Below are 16196 nucleotides of genomic sequence, written 5' to 3'. Positions count from 1 at the left end.
ATTTGAGCACTGCACCTCAGACGGAACATGCTGTCCATGCAGCCCCCTGCCTTAGTGCTAGGTGGATGGTTAACAGCAAAAAAACATTAGGAAGGCCCTATCACCATGGTCAGCAATTACGGTAATTTTTACCAGAGGCCACATTTGTAATTAAGCTAGGTTATGGCCATTGATGCTCCTGAGGAAAAAAAGCAAACTTTTTGCTTATGTATTTGCTTATCCTGTACAATTTACTCTCAAGATTCTGAGATTTCACCAGACACTGCCTTCAATCCTACCTTGGCACCCTTAACAGGCAGACACTCAGTTTAAAATATACACAAGCCAAGATTCTCAGGATGCTGAATGTCACATCCAATACCAAATTCCACACTTAGATGGCAGCTGCAAAACCCAAAGCACAACTCATGTGTGTGTATGTGTGTCCAGGAGGCACCACCCCAACCGACCACAGCTTACAAACTGCTTTTCAACACTTGAAGACAAGGAGCTTAGACAGATTATTGATCATATTCCCCAAGCACCCACATTATCATCCACAAAGCAAGAGCAGAGGCAGCAAAAAACATGTTGTTGTTTTTCAAAGAAGAAAGCAAGATCCCATTTTGTTTACCTAACAAATCCATTTTTCTCTGAGTGCTGAATTAGAGGGAGAGTAGCACTACTGGAATAAGCGGGTGGCGCTGTGGTCTAAAGCACTGAGCCTCAGCTCCTGCCCACCTAGCAGTTCGAAATCACATCAAGTGCAAGTAGATAAATAGGTACCACTCCGGTGGGAAGGTAAACGGTGTTTCCATGTGCTGCTTTCCATGTGCTGCTCTGGTTCGCCAGAAGCGGCCTAGTCATGCTGGCCACAAGACCCGGAAGCTGTCTGCGGACAAACGCCGGCTCCCTCAGTCTATAGAGCGAGATGAGCGCCACAACCCCAGAGTCGTCCGTGACTGGACCTAATGGTCAGGGGTACCTTTACCTTTACTAGCACTACTGGACCACAGGTTTCAGGCCTCTACCAGGGCTCCAACTATCCAAGTTGAACATGAAATATTATGATATGTTGCAAAAAGCCTCTTAATTGCGTCAATATCTCTACAGTCTTGGGAACATAAATCTAAACGTGTTCAGTGCCGTCATATCACCACCTGGAAGCACAGACTTTTCTAAAGCATGTGTTTGGATTTGCTAGTGACATTCTTTTAATGGTGTGTCAAAAATAGTTGCTGATCCAGATTTTTTAACTTCTGCCACTTTCTCTACCCTTCCTAAATGACTAACAGGACTAAAAAAATCCTAGCCAACTGGCTGCCCAGGTGCCGAGAAATCTGAAGGGCATGAGCAGCAAGTCCGAAACACATCAGGGCCTCCCAGCCTGACACCTAGGTAAGGCTTAGATTGTGGAAAGCTCTTGTTGACCTGCTCTAGCATTGTGCTATTCAAAAGAGGGAGACAGATCACTATGCATCCATTCTTTTCTTTCTTGCCTAGCTAGCAGAAACGAGGCTGGAAATATCCTAGCATCCAATTTTCCTTATTACTGAAACTTTGATCCTAGCAACTGGGAATCTGGATAGGTGCTCTGCTTTCCAAGCCCTTTTCCATCATGCCCCCAGGAATCTTTCAGGAGTTCTACATGATCAAAGGTTTATACACCCTTCTGACAAGTGACAGAGGAATATTTTACCTCGACACGAACACTTAGCAATTGCACATAAAGTAAGCCATGGGGTGGCTGGCTCGTATGTTTGCATGAATGATGGAAAACAACTTGTAGAAGTTTCTCGAAATCAAGGGGAGGCACTGCTGCCCAAAACTGCAACTTAAACAAGCGTTCTCAAGAAGAAAAGTGGAAGGTTGTGATGAGCTGGCCCAGCTGCATAAGAAGCAAAAACATCCGATATTCTGACCTCATCAAAAAACTGCTGAGTTTTGCGCAGTATAAATTTTAACTCCGTCAGCTCCAGGAAGTTCCTTTTCAGGGCTTCCTGGTTGGTATTAATCTCTTTCAGCTCATTTTCAATCTTCTCAAAGTTTGCCTGCGGAAAAAAAGAGAAGTAAGAAGAGAGTGAGTTGATTATTAGCTGTCAATATCTTGTAGTAGACTCATCTTTTCCTTGATGTATGAACTGTCAGTTCCTTTAATCTCTCTATAGCCAAATTCAAATCCTATGCTATAATAGAGATAATCTTCTACATTAAAGAACTATCATTTTTACAGCCAGAGATACCCTTGAACAAATTATATAAATCAGTAACTAGACTGCCATTGGCTGATGCATTTATGATTCCCTTTATTGGTAAACTAGAGACCTATAAAAGCTGGTCTTCCATCAAGGCTGTTTGGATGATAGCTTATGAAGTCATGAACAAGTGCTGGAGCAAAACCCTCACCCCTATTGTGCACCACCTTCAGAACAAAGACCATGGCTAGTATTAAACCAGAGTTCTTTGCTAATGTCTGGACTAAGGAACTCTGGCTGAACCATGGTTAACAAACCAGAAAAATATGTCAGGGTCTTCCCCCAGACTTTTATGTAAAACTCTATTCAGCACCCAGTTCTAGCTATTTCCTCTGCAATCTGATTTTCCCACTCAATATTCACTTTTCACAGCCCTGTATCAAGAGAAATAAGCCTTGCAAAACCCCAAGGTGCTATGATTTTACAAGCCACAGTGTTATTTACCTCCAAATCAATCATGTCTCGGGGGAACGGCACCTCTGGGTTCTCGCCGGTGTCTGTGATGGGAATATTTGCCTTCTTAATCTCCTTTTCCACAAACCCTAAAAAGGGGGAGAACTGTAATGAGGGGATGATTTAAGAAGAGCATGTAATATCATAAGGTACATGAGAGAAGGCCTCATGAATCTGCGTACCTCCCTTGTACAACTGATCATCTGATGCCCCATTCAATCAGACCACACAAACACCTCCACTATGAACATCTCTTCTCATTTAAATAATCTATAAAACGATAGTTTAAAAATCACAGGTCAAAGAAAGTAGATTACTACCATATAATTTTTTGTTCTGATTTCATGATAGTAGAATGGATGCAGCATGCTTTAATAAATAACAATTGCATGAGGACTAGATAATCACATGTCACTCTCCCCAGACCTATACTAAGGAATTTTAACCTTATGGGTTCATTTCCACACAATAAGGACATCTTAGACTTTTGCTAGCTGCTATTGGAATCTATTTTCCTTCTATTTTATCTGTTATGCTGCTAACTATCATGTCATGCTCTATATCATATTCTCATGGTTTGGATCCTGTTCTAATTTCTGCATCAAAATACAACATGCAGATTATTTAGCCTAGCCACAAAAATCTGGGGAGAGGTTTAAAGGATCCCAGACTGATTTAGCCCCATCAGCCTATGCCAGGCATAGGCAAACTTGGCCCTCCAGATGTTTTGGGACTACAACTCCCATCATCCCTAGCTAACAGGAACAGTGGTCAGGGATGATGGGAATTGTAGTCCCAAAACATCTGGAGGGCCGAGTTTGCCTATGCCTGGCCTACGCACATGCAAGAGAAAGCAATGACATACTAAGTTTCCTGTCCATCTCTTCACACCTCCGGACTTCATTGACAAATTTACGCTGGAACACATTCACATCAGGGTTTAGCTGTCAAAAAGAACAAAACATAATTTCTATCACATGTGTGCAGTGACTGAAAACCAGTTGTTGCCCATCTCCAAACCCTTCTGTACCCATTAACTATATTGGTGTGATGTCACAGAAAGCTCATGAACATTTTAACTGTTCAAAGAGCAGTGGCAGCCCAGGAGAGGGCATTCTCTGCAGCAGCCCCTTTGTTATAGAACTACCTATCTACAGTGGTGCACCTGGCACTTTCACTGTATGATATCTGTTGTATGCTGAAGACGTACCTCTTTCGCCTGGCCTTTGACATTTGAGATATCTTTTCAGGACCCATCCTATTCTTGCGATTGTAATTTGTTTCATACTGTTTTTAATGTTTTATTTTTAAACTGATGTAACCTGTACTGGGACCTTATGAAGGCAAGTATGAAATTGAATAAAGTGGTATCTCTACTTACGAATTTAATGCGTTCCGAACACACATCCGTAAGTCCAAAAAAATTGTAAGTCAAATCCCATAGGAATGCATTGAGAAAAAAAATTGTAAGTAGAAGCAACCCTATCTAAACATTTGTAAGCAGAAAAAATCCTATCTAAACCGCATCCAAGATGGCGGATGGAGCTCCATTCGTAAGTAGAGACATTCGTAAGTAGAGTTATTCGTAAGTAGAGGTACCACTGTACTTGATCATTGTAGGGCACCGAACAATCACCCACAACAAAAGGCAGCAACATTGATAGTAAATACCTTCACAGAATCTAAAGAAGCTTCAGTTATATCCTAGTATTGGGGGGGGGGAACCCTTTGAGCATAGGTAATAGTTGTCACAAACAACAACGCAATAAATTGTGTGGACCAACAGGGGCAGATACATACATCTCGAAACTGGACCTTCCCAAGTTCTCCCAGTTCACTGACACAGCAATACGCTGCTTCAGACTGAAGGAAAAGTTGCGCAAGGGTCATTTCTTCACTCCGGAAGAGCTCCCCCATAGTGAGAGAGAAGAGCCAGACAAACTAGGGTGAGAATCCTTTTGCCTTTAAGAGAAAAAAAAAGGAGGATAAATGTAAGACTCATCAGAAAGGTATCAATTCTGTTCTCTACCTTTTGGGGCGCATGGAAGGCATATATTGTAGATTAACTTATATATCTCTCATGGAGATTGAAAACTAGGACTGGAACACCTCAAATTGAATAAATAAGAGCATAAAAATTCTGGAAATATTATTTAAAGATTGTAAAAAAAAGGAAAGCCTATTCCATGGTGTCTCATTTTTATGTGCCACACACAACTAACCACTACTATGTAGCACTCAAAGAATGCTGTTGCCTTTTAATTTCACCTCTCAGCTCAAGCTAATGCTTCATGACCAGCTGCCCATCATGTGGCACCTCTGCAAGCTGCTGCCCCAGAAACACAAGCAGCAGCCTATCAGCTGACAGCCATCTCCAGGGAAAAACTGTTACATAGCACTGCAGCAGATTTCGATGGTTGCATAGGGATTCAGAGCTTATTTTCACTAAGGGAAGGGAGAACATCCGGATGTCATAGTCTGCAGGGATTATCCAGTGAAAGTAAAGTCTGGCTGGTTTTGTGGTATCCTCAGTCATGCTGATAAAACAGAAAGTGAGCCACTAATGTCAGGCTTGAGACATAAGAAATGTCACATCAGAATGATATGGGCCTAATCAGAGTCCAGAAATATTTCAACTTATTAACAGATATATGCAGATTGGTTTGTTTGTTTGTTTTTAAAGTGAATCATTTTTTGTTGTTTGGAAAGTCTCTTTCAAACAGTTTAGGCAAAACACTATGTAGAGATTTATCCAGTCCATACTTTTGTCTTGCTTTGTACTGATGCTGTAAGCATTTAATACATCAATGATTGGAATGGTGTTGCTACTGCCCACTTGGTTTTTCATCAGTGGGCAAAAGAGAGAGGTACTTGGGAAACACATGTGAAAATATAGCTTACTATAATATAGTATAGATCAGAGCTTTCCAAACTATGTGTCGCGACACATTAGTGTGTCGGTTGCGAGGTGTAGGTGTGTTGCGCAAACGGTCGCCATGCTCCACCCAGGGCTGGAAAGGGGTTAGTTTAACCTCAAGTTTGCTAGTAAAATTCAATTACTGTGTTGTGAAATGATGCATGTCTAAAAAATGTGTCACCAACATTAAAAGTTTTGAAAGTTCTGACATAATTAATTCAATGAAAATAACGCACGGACATTACTGCTCACTAATGGCTGAGCAGCAAGAGTTAAAAAGCAACACACATTATCCATGCTGAATGCTAACAATTACTGAGACTAGGAGCCTTTCCAAAAAATAAACTACAAATTAACTCTGGCATCTTACTCCAATAAGCCACTCAACAAGAGATGGGGGCATTGCAAGGGCACCACAGCAGCAGTATGACTGAACTTTGAGCTTATCTGCCCAAATGCCTGACAAATTTGTAAGGCCCAACTCCAAGAATAGTTGCAATTATTATTTTATACAAGCTAAGGTGCAGCAACCGAATCAAATGTCATGCTCAATCACATGCTTTCACACCAGGATAGCATTAATGCATTAATAAAGTTAATAAGCAGTGGAAGACAGACGTCTAAAGAATTCTTAAGACTAGAATCTCCATTTCATTTCATTTTATTGTCTCTTGAGCTCCCCCAACTCATTTTTTTTTTAAAGTGAAGTGCATTCTTTCCCCTTTAGAGAACTCTCTATGGAGGGGAAGAGACCTCTCCATTCTTGTAACTGACTTTAATGCATCTCCTCGCTGTGTGCCAGAGCCCATGTTCATTCAACCCCATCAAAACTGGGGCAATTTCTCTTTATTTCACCCCCTTGGCAAGCAGGAAAGTGCCTTCCATCTTCTTATATCTAACACAAAGGCAGGAAGCTGCTGTCACTCCACATTAAACATGAACAGCAGTCCCCACCCCACCCCAAAGAGGGAACAGATAACAAACAGCAGGAGACATCTACTTCTCAGAAACAGATGGGTTAGCAAGTGGCTCCTCCATCACCATCCCATCATCTTATCCATCCAGCGCCGACTGCCCACAAGAAGGCAACGCCCCAGGTATCACTCCCAACATGAAACCGGCCTCCTCCCCACACTCTTAAACGTCTTTCCAAAGGCACCCATGGGAGAAACCAGCTCGCCCCCTGGGGCGCCCCTGAAACCCAATGACACCCCACACATTCAAATGTAATACCTTCTGCTTCCCCCTCCCACCAAGGGACCTTGGATTAGGCGACCCACCCGCATTAATTGACCCACCAACGCAGCCAGACTGCCCCTTCTCTCTCCTCACTGGCCCTAAGCGGAGAATCACGTGCCCCACTCCCACAACCGCAGAGGACAGGGCAGACCCTACCCCTCCTCGACTAGGCCCCGCGCTCTCCCATGACGCACTGCGTTGCTTCCCCGTCTTAACCGTCTTTCAACGCCCCCTGCCCCACCGCGCCGCCTCCCCCGCACCTTGAAAAGGGCTTCGCCGCCGCAGACCTTTAAACGCCGCACCGAAAACAAGCCGCAGCACCTGCTCCGACAAAGCGGCAACCAATTCCCCCCCCCCAGCTTCCGCTGATGACGCCCCTGCGTAGATGCGCAGCGCCCGCCTTCCCTTCTTCCGCCCGGCCGGGTGGCGTTGCTTAGCAACAGGGACCGCGCCGGCGTGGTGCATTCGGGCAAGGTTCGCTGGATTGCCTGCCTTAAGTGGCCGCCATTTTGGCGACCGCTTTCGTAAGTCGCGGCGGCGACGTGCCATGGCCGGTGACGTCATGCCTTGTTTTTTGTGATCGTGGCAATTGGGAGGGTTCGCCTCAGAAAATGGTTTCTTTACCCCTACCCCCTGCTTCATTGACTGATGTATCTCGAAGGGAAGAACACAAATGGATTTAAGTTACAGGAAAGGAGATTCCAAGTCAGCATCAGGACGTGCTTTCTGAGAGTAAGAGCTGTTCGACAGTGGAACAGACTCCCACGAGAAATGGTGGACACTTCTTCCTTCCTTCCTGGGAGGTTTTACAGCAGAGGCTGGATGGCCGTCTGACATGTATGATCTAGTTGAGATTCTTGCATTGCAGGGAGTTAGACCTGCAGGGTCCTTCTCAACTCTACAATCCTATGATTCTCATTGATTCATAATTATCAAGGCTGTTACCTGATAAGAAATTAGTTGTACAGTGGTACCTCAGTTTATGAACACGATTGGTTCCGGAAGTCTGTTCATAAACTGAAGCGTTCATAAACTGAAGCAAACTTTCCCATTGAAAGTAATGGAAAGTGGATTAATCCGTTCCAGACGGGTCCACGGAGTACTCAACCTGAAGCGTACTTAACCCAAAGCATGGGTGTAATTGGTTCTGGAAGTCTGTTCATAAACTGAAGCGAACTTTCCTATTGAAAGTAATGGAAAATGAATTAATCCGTTCCAGATGGGTCCGCGGTGCTCGTAAACTGAAAATTCGTAAACCAAGGTGTTCATAAACCGAGGTTCCACTGTACTGAGTTTCAGCTGATTAATTAGAGATTCAAGCTTTTTTTTCTTATTTCTTTTTTGCGTTAACTAAGTGGTCAATTCACTAAACATTGCCGTCCTACTAAATTCTTTATAGCATAAAGAAAAGTAAGAAAGTCCCCAAAACATCATTGCATCATTGTAAATCGCACTGGGGCTCTGAGGTGGGGGGGGGGAGGATAGTGTAATAACTTGAAAGAGCACGGGAAAACGGCTGCCAAAATATTTAGGGAGATCTAGAGTAATTTCCCTGTGAGGAAAAGCTGCAATGTTCGGGAGCTTTCTTGGTTTAGAAAATAGCAGATTAGAAGGGTGGTTTATGCTGTGGAGAAAGTGTTCAGGGAGAAAATCTCCTCATACTAGAATGTAGAGTTTTAACAACAGAATCCAATGAAACTGAGCAGTGGGACGTGGGAGCTTCGGGACAGAGAAAGGCACACTTCTTGACCAGAAGGTATAGTGATTGCTGCTGACTTGGGCGGTTTTAAAGGGGGACTGGACAAGATAAGGCTATAGCCTACTAGTCATGATGGCTACATTGCTCCCAGAATTGGAAGCAGTGTTCCACTAAACACCAGTTATAGTACTGGGAAGAATTCATATCCTTGTGGATTTCCCATAGACAGGGCCGGCCCACTCTTGAGGCAAGGTGAGGACCACCTCAGGCAGCAGGACTCACTGGAGCAGCAGATCCTGCTGTTGATATTTCTCCCCCATCATTCCTGCCCTTCTTGATATAGCCCTTCTTCCCTCACTCCTTCCTTGGCAGGGAAGGGGGTGCCATTTTGGGATCTGCCTTGGGTGCCAAAATGTATTGAGTCAGCTGTGCCCATAGGTATACACTGGTTCCTTGCTTCTCGAATGGCTTAGTTGTCGAACAAATCGGCTCTCGAACGCCGCAAACCCGGAATTAAGTGTTCCAGTTTGCAAACATTTTTCGGAAGCTGAACATCCGCTTGAGTGCAGGAAACTCCTGCAGCCAATTGGAAGTCGTGTCTTGGTTTTCGAACCGTTTCGGGAGTCGAACCGACTCCTGGAATGAATTAAGTTCGAGAACCAAGGTACCACTGTATTGGTAGTTTTATGATAAGCGAAGAGAGCAATAAACATGATAAAGTGCAGGGCCGTCTTAAGCCTATTGGGTGCCCTGGCGCTGTGGTGCAAAGATCGCTCCAGCGGCCCCACCCCACCCCGTTTTCCACCGCGGCTGTCTGGCGGGCGCAGCGCCGCTGCAGCGGGTGAAGCCACGCGGCGCCCCCCCTGGCGGCCCTGCGCCACCCAGCCTTGCCTTAGAGCCGGCCCTGATAAAGTGTTTGGTCTGCTGCAGCAGGTATCTTCCTAATGATAAATTTAATTCCGTCTCTTGATGCTGTACAGCTCAGGTTATAATTCCCCTCCCCCAATTTTGCCACCATTTTCCTCCAGTCTTATCAATTGTATGGCATCAAAAGGAGGCCATGTCCTTCTCCTGGTGAGTCCGTACAGGCCCCCAACCTGAAATAATATTTATATAGCATGGCTCAGCTGCAAAGCTACTGCACAATAATCTGGTTAGTCTCCTTCATGAAAAGCTTGTGTTTCCTGTGGGAAATTGGGTAACATAGGCCTTGTTAAGGTGCAGGACAGAAATCCCCCCCAGGAGAAACTATGGAAGCTGTAAAAGTGAGAGAAGTCCACAGAGATGGAATGCGATACTGTTGTAAAAATTTGCGGAGCTACACGGTCCTAGGAATAAGTGGATCCTTGACCCAGGTAGAGTCCAGGTATCCTGGCAGGCAGACGAATTTAAGCGTCTCCTGCCCACCAAATAACAGAGACCAAACCAGGACGTACGAAGCAAGGCACTTTTTATTTTCGCTGTTGCAACAGGGTCCTTCCTCTCACGCAGGAGAACAAGGAAGGAACCCCAAACAAAGGTGTCCTGCCCTTAAAAAGAAATTTGAAATTGGTTTCAGCCCACCCCCCAGAAGCATCATCCATATGTCACAGAAGGGGTGTAGCCCAAGACCCCTCTCCCTAGATTCATCATAGGTACATCATGAAAGGGGAGGTCTGGTGGCAGTAATCTGAGCATCCTGGACCCTGCCCCCTGCCCCCAAAACCTAATCAACAAAAAAGAGAGATATTTACATTTCCCTGTTTCCCAGCCAAGTTAATCACACCCTTTTGTCTGGCACCCAGGTATCAGGATGCCAGGGATTATCACTTTAATTCCTGAGACAATGAGAAGGTTCCCCCCACCCCCCTTCTTCCTTGCAGAGGAACACCTGGTCAGAGAGAGAGTCAAAATGGTGTCAGTTAGGCCTGTCTTCCTGTGCTGCTTCAGACATGTTTCTGTACATTCATGTACATGTTTTATGAACAATTATTATATATATATATGACCTCAAAATTCTTATAACAATACAGAAAGGAACAAAAGATCACTTAATTTTCTGTGCATTTGGAGATGCCTGAAGACCTGTAGGGAAAAGGACTTCTTTGTGCTGTGAGTAGAATTTATTTTTATTACTCTTTTTGTCCTCATGGTTACTTTTGTTCATTAGGGGTACGGTGCCTAACAGCAGTATAGTGAGGAGAAATTAGTAGGTGCAGCTTCTCCAGCCCTTCCTCATGAGCAAAGCTTTGTAGGTTGAATTTCTGCCTGTCGTGAACCTGTAAAGTGTATAGAGTTTCTGTCAAGGAAAAGCTTTAAATATTTTTTTGTCTCTTAGATTTTTATCCAGCTGCTTCTCAGAGGAGTTTAGGGCAGTAATGTGCACTGTGTGTGTGTTTCTCCCCAAGCCTGTGAAATAGGTTAGGTTGAAAGTATTATGAGGTCAAGATTACTCAATGAGCTTTGGGATTTAGCAGACTTTAAACTCAGTTCTCTCCAGACCTAGTTGTGTACTTACTACACTATAACCTTTGGAGAGGGAAGATTTTCTTTTTTTGTAATGCTTGCACATTAAGGCATAAACATCTAAAGTTCTCATCCAACAATGTTTTGTGGTGTGTGTGTGTGTGTTTTGTAAAAATACTTCAGCCTTCTAATCAGCAATGAGACTTCTAGAACTTTTTGTAAACATTTTTTACTTTGACAAACATTTTAAAGTCCATACATCTTCCTCATATAGTGGCTCACGTCCAAAACAGCACGAAACGTTAACCGTTTTGGAGCATCTCTGAAGCAGATGTCATAACAATATGAGTAATATGGGCAAATGCCCTTGCTTTGCTCCTGCTTGAAATAGAGACTTTTCATGCAAAACTGACTCATCGCCCTCAAACACTGGGAACATTTGTTTTTCCTCTGCTCAGGCGTGCCTTGGGAAATATTTTTCTATAAAATGGTCTGCTATTTTCGACATATGGCAAAAAAACCCCAAACGAACAGGGGTCATTGTTTCCACTTTATGTGGGATAACCTGATAAAAAATAAAATTGTTCACTTGGGGGAGGGGGATGCTGCTCAATTGACTGCCAGCAAATCTCCTGGTTACAGGTAGGTAGCCGTGTTGGTCTGGATCGAAGTAAAATAAAAAAATTCCTTCAGTAGCACCTTAAAGACCAACTAAGTTTTTATTTTGGTATGAGCTTTCGTGTGCATGCACACTTCTTCAGATACAGTGAAATGGAAGTTTCCAGGCACTTATGTAGAGAAGGGGTGGGGAGGGGTGGGGATGGGGAGGGGGGATCACTCAGAAGGGTGGTGGAAATGGGTGATTGACTGACTGATAGCTGTTAAAAGAAAATAACAGAACACCACTAGTCATCACATACAGCTCCCAAGCTAAAACAGTACAACGCATCATCAGAGATCTACAGCCTCTCCTGGACAATGACCGCTCCCTTTCTCAAGCTCTGGGAGGAAGACCTTTCATTGCCTACAGACAGCCACCCAATCTTAAACAACTCCTCACCCACAATAATACAACCACCAGACTTAACATGGACACTGGTACCAGAGCCTGCAATAAACCCAGATGCCAACTTTGCTGCCACATACACCCAGACAACACCATTACTGGCCCCAACAACATCCAACATACCATCTCAGGACTATTTAATTGCTCATCCTCTAACATTGTGTATGCCATCAAATGCCAACAGTGCCCTTCAGCTCTCTATATTGGACAAACAGGCCAAACCCTACGCCAAAGGATAAATGGACATAAATCTGACATCAGGAACCAGAAGACAGAAAAACCAGTAGGAGAACACTTCAATCTCCCAGGACATTCTATACAAGATCTCAAAGTAGCTGTCTTACTACAAAAGAATTTCAGAAATAGACTGGAAAGAGAAGTTGCTGAATTGCAACTTATCACCAAGCTCAAAACCATGGAGGGACCTGGTTTGAACAGAGATATCGGGTTCTTATCTCATTATACATGATAAGCGATCTTCAGCCATCTCAACCCTTGCTTTTTCATGCAAAACCATTTGCAGTCGTTTGCGGTCATCAACAGCTATCAGTCAGTCAATCACCCATTTCCACCACCCTTCTGAGTGATCCCCCCTCCCCATCCCCACCCCTCCCCACCCCTTCTCTACATAAGTGCCTGGAAACTTCCATTTCACTGTATCTGAAGAAGTGTGCATGCACACGAAAGCTCATACCAAAATAAAAACTTAGTTGGTCTTTAAGGTGCTACTGAAGGAATTTTTTTATTTTACAGCAAATCTCCTGTGTGTTAAGAATGCTCTTGGGTATGAAAGCAGCTCTCCTGGCTCAGGCAGGTTTTAATTGGAGTTTTCGAGGACTGAATTTGAGACTGCCTGCTTGCAAATGCAACTGAAGTACCCATGAGCTGTGGTCAGGAGGTTGGAGAATGCTGCTGAGTTATGTGGGTACATGAGGATAGCAACTGAATTTCTAATGTATGTATTCCACTGCATGCTTGATGAAAGCATTGTGATGGAAAAAGCAAAGGTATGCAGACTATGCTGCTCCCTACATCTCCACCCTTTCATAAGAATAATTCAGGAAGTTTTGCCAAATGCACCTTGCAAAATGTTGGTTGGTTTGTGCGCATGCTTTTCTGTTTGTTTCCAATGTCGTGCTAGTCAGGCAATCTTTATTTGTATACAACCATAGGTCATTAAAAAGCAAAGCTTGAATTAGACCACCAGCAACAGAGATATATAAATAACCTTCCTAAAAATATTCATTTGTTATTTTACGGTTCAAGAAAACAGGGCATCATCATTAGAAATATGAACAGATTTGCCGAAGAGCAGCAAAACGATTAGCTTATATCCAGTGACCTTGCTCACATTGGTATTGCAAGAGATGTGGCAGTCAGAATTTTTTTTTGAGGGGGGAGGGTTCAATATAGGTGTACTTTTTAATGATCTACCTGTATGATTTTATCCACTACTGGATAAAAATTTGGAAGGATCATAATTCAGGGATAGAGCCCATGTTTTGCATTCAGAAGGTTCTAGAGTTGGTCCCTGGCATTTTCAGGTAGGGCTGTCCCTGCCAATCAGTGCAAACAATATTGAGCTAGATGGATCAAACATACTCCATTTTAGGCAGTATTCTCTGTTCACAAAGGATATATAGAACAATGTTCACCTAAACTGTAGTGAGGCCATGTACACATAACTGCTGATTGATTAAGGCTTGAGAATCTTCTATCAAGATGTGCCACTGCTTGAAAACACAATTGCATGAGAACAGAAAATTGACTACTATTAATACATGAAGCTACCTTTACTGAATGATTTTATTCAAGCAGATAATACCAATTGGCAAAGCAAATAGTTTGAATGGTTCTCCGTTTTAAACAGGAGCATTTACAAGAAGGATTTTATTTTCTTAGCACTTTAGTCCACAGTTTTCTACACCTCAGGAGACAATCGTACTTCAAAATTAATGCTGTTGGAGTTCAATCTATTCTTGAAATGCTGACAACTGCAGCACATGAAAGCTGTTTATGTCAACTTAAAGCAAGTAAACATTCCACTGAGAATTTGAGGGAGGGGGTAATTATCTGGCAATTTCTGTAATTGCAGCCAATAAAGAATGAATGCCAGGCCTGCCTCCATTCTCAGTACAGCAGCTGGTAAACATAAGAGTTGTTGGAAATTTATTCTGGATTATGTCTAGAGTACATAGATTCTGTAGACGCAACATCTGTAGCATATGTAATTGGAACTGTAGTCTATCTCAGAAATCTCAATACTTGAGAGCACCAAATTTCTTCCATTTCTTTTTTTGAAAAAAGCCAGATGCCACGTAAGCAAACCAGCAAGCCCAAATGAAAGCTCAAATTTCTCTCCTGTCAAATGACTGCACACCATATGATTCCCTCAGGCCTCATCATTGCCATCCCCATGCAGGGCACCCGATTGCAGGGCACTAGATAGTTGAGTAGGCATTGGATCAGGCATAGGCAAACTCTGGCCCTCCAGATTTTGGGACTACAATTCCCATCCTCCCTGACCACTGGTCCTGTTAGCTAGGGATGATGGGAATTGTAGTCCCAAAAATCTGGAGGGCCAGAGTTTGCCTATGCCTGCATTGGATGCACAAAGGAAAAGCACTCTATACATGATCAGAAGCTCTTCGGTCTTAGTTATGTTTTGGAAAGTATTTTTTCCTTGTAAAAGGGTGCAGGAGAAGAGTGCATACTTGGAGCTACTCGGGCCTACATGCCAGAATATTTATAAAGAAAAAGGTCACAAGTATTCAGCAGTTACGACTTGTAGTTACATTTTCTGTAGGCAGTGGGAGAGTTGGCATGGAGTTCTGTAAAACTTCAAGGACCTAGAGGCAGTAATTTCTGCAAATAGCATAACTTCCTCTGACTTTAATTACCATCCCAAAGTGTTTGTGGGTATTTGGTCAGATGCCAGCCACAGGTGAGGTGCATCATTCTGCTGAGATGTGCAGCAGAAACAGTGATTCTGAAGTTCTTTGCTTTGAGCCTTAGGTGTTTTGTCCAGATTTTAGATTGTGGTGGCCAGAGGAATGACCCATGCCTGGGTTTGTTGACAGCAGCAGTTCATTCTCTCTGATATCCGTTGTGGAGCTGGGATGTAGACCTGGAGCCAGATGTGCAGTGGATAGGTGCTTGCTGTATTTTGCTTATGCTGTCCTATGCTACACTGACTGTGCACATAGCAGTTTACATAAGGGAACCCAGCAAGCTTCATAGCAGTTGACTAAGGATGTGAACTTTGCATTCCCCACATCCAAGCCCTATGCTGTGACACTGCACTGCCACCAGCTCTCACATTTTGTTGTCTCCTAAGGAGAGGCCAAGGTGCACCAAGGTACGTAGATAGGATTTAAAAAAACAACAACCCGACTTTATCAGACCCACTTGCAAAACAGCTGCACCAGAAAACAGCCAGAATCATCCTCAGATAGGCCCTTTGCATTTGATTCACAATCAGGATTTTATTTTTCACACTGCAGAATATGGCAACTGTTGCTTATGGGCATGGGTAGGCAAACCAAGGCCCGGGGGCCAGATCCGACCCAATCGCCTTTTAAATCCGGCCCGCGGACAGTCCAGGAATCAGCGTGTTTTTACATGAGTAGAATGTGCTTTTATTTAAAATGCATTTCTGGGATATTTGTGGGGCATAGGAATTTGTTCATTTCCCCCCCCTCCAAAAAAATATAGTCCAGCCCCCCACAAGGTCTGTGGGACAGTGGACCGGACCCCTGCTGAAAAAGTTTGCTGACCCCTGCTTTTGGGGATGGTTGCCAACTGCAACAGATAGTGTGCTAATGATCTTCCCTTGCCTACTCCCTTCGCATTTTATACCAAATAACGCTCCTTTTAATTCAGATTGGATTTCTGAAGTGCATATGAGCTGAATGTGCCTGCTCTTGCGATCACATCTCTGCAGTATAAATGTGCTCACTAACACAGCCAGTTGCACTTGGCTACACACGTGCCCTAAACTGTCACTATGTGACTTTAAAAGGAAACACTCAACTTTGTGCAGGCCTGGCTGAAGGCAGGCATCCCTTTGGGTTTGTCCCAGCCACACTTAAACATTTGCAGTTTGGTTCAGGGCTGTCAGTTTCTCATCAGCAGCTTTGCACA

General features: G+C 43.7%; 1 protein-coding gene across 10 annotated transcripts in view; it reads right to left on the bottom strand.

Annotated features, from left to right (window-relative positions):
* Positions 1-7376, bottom strand: part of ATP6V0A1 (ATPase H+ transporting V0 subunit a1) — a 41099-nt gene extending 33723 nt beyond the window's left edge. For 2 of the 10 annotated variants that reach the window (XM_060281462.2, XM_060281463.2), the window contains exons 1-5: positions 7131-7376; positions 4488-4649; positions 3553-3631; positions 2679-2776; positions 1902-2030 (exon numbers count right to left, since the gene is read on the bottom strand). In XM_060281462.2, the coding sequence (XP_060137445.2) occupies positions 1902-2030; positions 2679-2776; positions 3553-3631; positions 4488-4604 (423 nt within the window). In that variant the 5' untranslated portion in view covers positions 4605-4649; positions 7131-7376. Of the gene's footprint in view, positions 1-1901; positions 2031-2678; positions 2777-3552; positions 3632-4487; positions 4650-7103 lie in introns of all 10 variants that reach the window. The other 8 variants (XM_088655311.1, XM_088655312.1, XM_035134444.3 and 5 more) reach the window with 4 other exon arrangements.
* Between the last annotated feature and the right edge of the window lie 8820 nt (positions 7377-16196).

The sequence above is a fragment of the Zootoca vivipara genome, chromosome 12 (assembly GCF_965207765.1).
Source record: "Zootoca vivipara chromosome 12, rZooViv2.hap1.1, whole genome shotgun sequence".
NCBI lineage: Eukaryota > Metazoa > Chordata > Lepidosauria > Squamata > Lacertidae > Zootoca > Zootoca vivipara.
Note: the sequence above shows the minus strand (reverse complement) of the source record. Positions and strands in the feature narration are given on the sequence as shown.